The sequence below is a fragment of the Cyprinodon variegatus genome, unplaced genomic scaffold, assembly GCF_000732505.1.
Source record: "Cyprinodon variegatus isolate N-32 unplaced genomic scaffold, C_variegatus-1.0 Scaffold584, whole genome shotgun sequence".
NCBI classification, from domain to species: Eukaryota; Metazoa; Chordata; class Actinopteri; order Cyprinodontiformes; family Cyprinodontidae; genus Cyprinodon; species Cyprinodon variegatus.
The window spans coordinates 678,048-682,088 of NW_015151037.1; the positions used below are offsets into that span (position 1 = coordinate 678,048).

At 46.6% G+C, this 4,041-nt stretch overlaps 1 protein-coding gene across 1 annotated transcript in view; it reads right to left on the minus strand.

Moving 5' to 3' along the window:
- sorl1 (sortilin-related receptor, L(DLR class) A repeats containing) overlaps nucleotides 1-4,041 on the minus strand; it is a gene marked incomplete at its 5' end in the record, with an annotated part of 73,949 nt that overhangs the window by 39,147 nt on the left and 30,761 nt on the right. Inside the window, 7 exons of the mRNA XM_015392290.1 lie at nucleotides 232-342; nucleotides 505-630; nucleotides 831-950; nucleotides 2,630-2,752; nucleotides 2,826-2,939; nucleotides 3,041-3,214; nucleotides 3,296-3,434. Coding sequence (XP_015247776.1) covers nucleotides 232-342; nucleotides 505-630; nucleotides 831-950; nucleotides 2,630-2,752; nucleotides 2,826-2,939; nucleotides 3,041-3,214; nucleotides 3,296-3,434 — 907 coding nt within the window. The remainder of the gene's footprint in view (nucleotides 1-231; nucleotides 343-504; nucleotides 631-830; nucleotides 951-2,629; nucleotides 2,753-2,825; nucleotides 2,940-3,040; nucleotides 3,215-3,295; nucleotides 3,435-4,041) is intronic.

Below are 4,041 nucleotides of genomic sequence, written 5' to 3' on the forward strand. Positions count from 1 at the left end.
GATATCAAAAAAGTACTCCAGAGTGTTGTTCAGCATGGGGGTGAGTAGAAAATGAAGGCTAATCATGTTTTGGGTGTACTATTCCTTTAAGGCACGGGTCTGAGTCTCCTCTGTCCTTCTGTTATCTATGCAACTCCTTCCTGAATAAAGTTCCTCAGATTTCCTTGAACCTGAACAGGAGGATTAACTGGCCGCATGACTTCCTGTGGTACGCTGGTCTCTGTGACTCACCACAGCTGTGCTCGTCCGCCCCATCAGGACAGTCGCGGATGCCATTGCAGTGAGCCTTAGCTGGAAGGCAGGTGCCGTTGGAGCACAGGAAACCTTTACACTGGGTTCCCTCTGAAACAACAGAATTTACATTTATGGCTGCTTTTATTTACCCTGCTCTATGTGAAAACAAGGAAAAAAGGCTGCTGCTGTTTTTACCCATTATTTAACACTGATTGAGTGATTCTCTGAACAGCTTCTGTTTCCCTCAGCAGGAAGAAAGCTTCAACTCACCGCAGTACTGAGGATCCTCATCTGAGTTGTCCTGACAGTCATCATCTCCGTCACATTTCCAGCGCAGTGGAATACAGTGGCCTGTGTGACACTGGAAGCTGCTCGGTTCACACGTATGGTGGCCCACTTAGGACAAACGACATAGAAGAAAATGCTGGTTGAACAGCTTCTACACAGATGAAAACCTAAACCTGCAACAGTCAACAGACACTAAATGGATCGTTTGTTAATGTGGACTGAACAGCTGATGGGTTTTTTTAAATTAAACTTCACAAATGTTCTGGAAGCTTTACGTTAATTAACTGTATAGTTTATGAAGAACCAACCTGTGCAATTGGCTTCATCGGACCAGTCTCTGCAGTCGTTGTCTCCATCGCAGCGCCAAGCATCACGGATGCAAACCCCTCGTGCGCACGTGAACTCTCCCGGGCCACACTGGTGAGACTCTGAGGAGGCGATGAAAACTGGAGTTGGTGCAGAAATCAGGAAGGAGTTCCTCTGGTTTCTCTGTTTTTCATCAGTTGCATTAATTCCTACGGCTGCATTGTTCAGAACCAATCAGAACCCAGAGCAGCTAGCGTTAGCTAAACTAATGCTACGTTCACACCAGTGTTGTAGTACTCGAAATCGGTCTTGGTCTCAAGACCATTTTTTGATGGTCTCGTCTCGTCTCGGACTTGACCACATTTGGTCTCGGCCTCGTCTCGGTCTCGGGCGCTGAGGACTCAGCATTTTATTTTAAGACCGGTCCAGACCACAACTGTGGAAATAACGCTAATCATCGGAATATTATCAGTTTCTTTAAGATCCTTCTTTTTATTGGATGCTTGGATTCAAATCCAAGCAATAACCTCATAGTCTCATTGGTAAATGCAGTGAAGGAGATCAATCTATTTTTTCACCAAATTATCTGTCTCATAACATATTTCACAACTTGGTGACAGATATAGATTTATTTTAAAAAAGTTGAGAGAAACAAGAGAAATGATTGGCATTTTTTTCAGTTTTACACATTTTACAGAATTTTGCACATTGTTTTGAAATAGCACATTTAAAAACAACATAAATGTTTGTACTGTTCATGAACGGCAGAGAAAATACTATTTTGATCAACTTTGATTGTTTGAAATTCTGTGATTACTACACAGAAGTACTAAATAAAGATGTTTGTTTAGTCCAGTTCTGTGTGTGAAATATCTAGGTGTTTTTATGTGAATGAGGGCTTTGCTGCTCTGGCTGCGCGGTGGTAAAGTGTGTCTGACGCGCGTTGGGCGGAGCTACTCTATCCTTTCTTTGCCTTGCAGCTATATTTGCTGTGATCAGTGGGAATAAAGTAGTTTTAACATGTTTTAAAGTGAGAAAATCCACGTGAAAACTTAATTATGCAGTCAGTTCATCCAGATTACCATCCTGCTTTCCAATATTATTTCTGTCAGAGCTGCTCAGACCCCCCCATACCGGCGGTGCGCTGTCAGTAGGAATCCCGTTCAACAGCAGCCTCTAGCTGGGTCGCCTCCTCGCGGTTCACCGCGGCGGCTGGAAGCGGTTTTCATGTCCATTATCCAAACTGCAGGCAGCAGGATAATTAAAGCGAACATGTTTTGTCGGCAGGTTTCTACATTTTCAGTTAATTTAGGCGTTAATAAACTGTTTCAGAGGAGTGATCACAGCGCTCTGTGTCATCAGCGATGTGTCTGACTCCCTGCCAGCTCCCAGATCAGCGTCTCTGATTGGTTGATGCTTCGCGTCGAGCAGCAAAAGTTTAAATTTTCAATCTCGAAAAGCAGCGCGTTTGCGGCGCAGCGCGCGCGTCAGATGCTCAGATGCGCTGCGGTACATTTTGCTGCGCCTCGACGCGCGTCAACCATTGACTTTGCATGTAATCTCGCTGCTCCTGCTGCGTCCGTTGTGAACGCAGCATAAGAGCAGCTAGCGTTAGCGGCTGTCTGGAAGGTGTCGGGTGCGAGGACTTTAGGGAGAAACCTGACGCCATACTACATCATGGATTTTCTCAGGAGCTTTCATCCCTGATTCCCATCAGGTCCTGAGTTGCCGAGGATAACAAAAGAGTTGGGAAAATGAATGCCAACAGTTAACAGCTCCGGCTCGGAGCAGCAGGGCTCACCGCAGTGCTCCTCGTCACTGTTGTCTCCACAGTCGTCTTCGTGGTCACATTTGAAGGCCAGCGGGATGCAGGAGCCCGAGGCCACGCAGCGGAACTGGTTGGACGGGTCACAGGTGGTCGTCGCTGCAAACAGACACACAAACGTTGCCCTCATTTCTTTTCACCATCAGGTGGGGTTTGTCCGGTGGATACTCACGACACTCCTGCTCGTCGCTCATGTCTCCACAGTCGTTGTCGCTGTCGCACTTCCAGATGCTGTTGATGCAGCGGCCGTTGGAGCAGCGGTACTGATTGGGCAAGCAGCTGTGCTCTGATGAGACGAAAAGAAGGAAATGACACCTGATTACCCTGAAGACAGACCACAGCGAGCATCAGAGGAACGCCGGAGGTCAAGCCGCCTCTTAGCCTCACCGATCTTGATGCAGGTGTTGTTTTGGAGCCGGTAACCAGAGGGACACAGGCACTGCAGCTCCCCGCTGGGCGTGGTGACGGTGGGAGCGCCGTCCGGACAAACGCAGGTGTGTCTGTGGCTGGGCTGTGGCAGACACAGCAAGCTGCACGGCTGGTCGGCGCAGGCGTTATGTCCTGATCAGGACGACAGGACAACCAGAGAGGATTAGAATCATGCAAGGGATGTCACTGTTAGTGGAGACGGATGCTCCTTACCTCGGTTCTTCCCTTTATAGAAGATCTTCAGATCCATAACTCCAGTCAGTCGGCCAACAATCAGCTCATTGTTCTGAGATCCAGCCTTTGGAGCTTTGAAGATTCCCATCCTTGACCAGTCATCCCAGTACAGGTCGTTCTGAAAACACCAGAATAACAGGAATGAGGGAGGAGGAGGAACTGTTCGGTGAATACAGGAGGAATGGGGGATCAGGGCTCTGACTGGGTGGAAGAATGGAAAAGCCTGAAACCATCAAATCAGGGCAGAGAGAAACAGGGTTGAGTTTCCTCTGGAAGAAACTGGAAGAAAGTCCTGTTAATAGATGATATTTTGGAGCGCTGGAATAGATCCATTGAAAAACAAAATCACTATATCAACCAGGAGACATAAGGAGAAATCCACCCATCAGGGAATTCCATATATAACACAGAAGTGATCATTTACTAAACATCATTTACTAAACATTACAAAACAGGGAGATCTTACAACCCTGGCAGTGAAGGATGGGTGGAATTTCTAGCTATAACTTTGAGAATTATGTAGATAATTTCTTGTACAGTAAGGGCGCAGGACGATTAATTTTAAAATCATGTTCATTTAAAGTATTATAGACTGGTTTATATGTTCTAATAACTAATAACTGGTTGTAGTATCGTTTACCCGCCGTCTTGTTTTCTACCAGGGCTGCTGCGGTCATTATTAGCCGTCATCCTCAGAGTCTGACTGTAGACCAGAGGTCTGACCT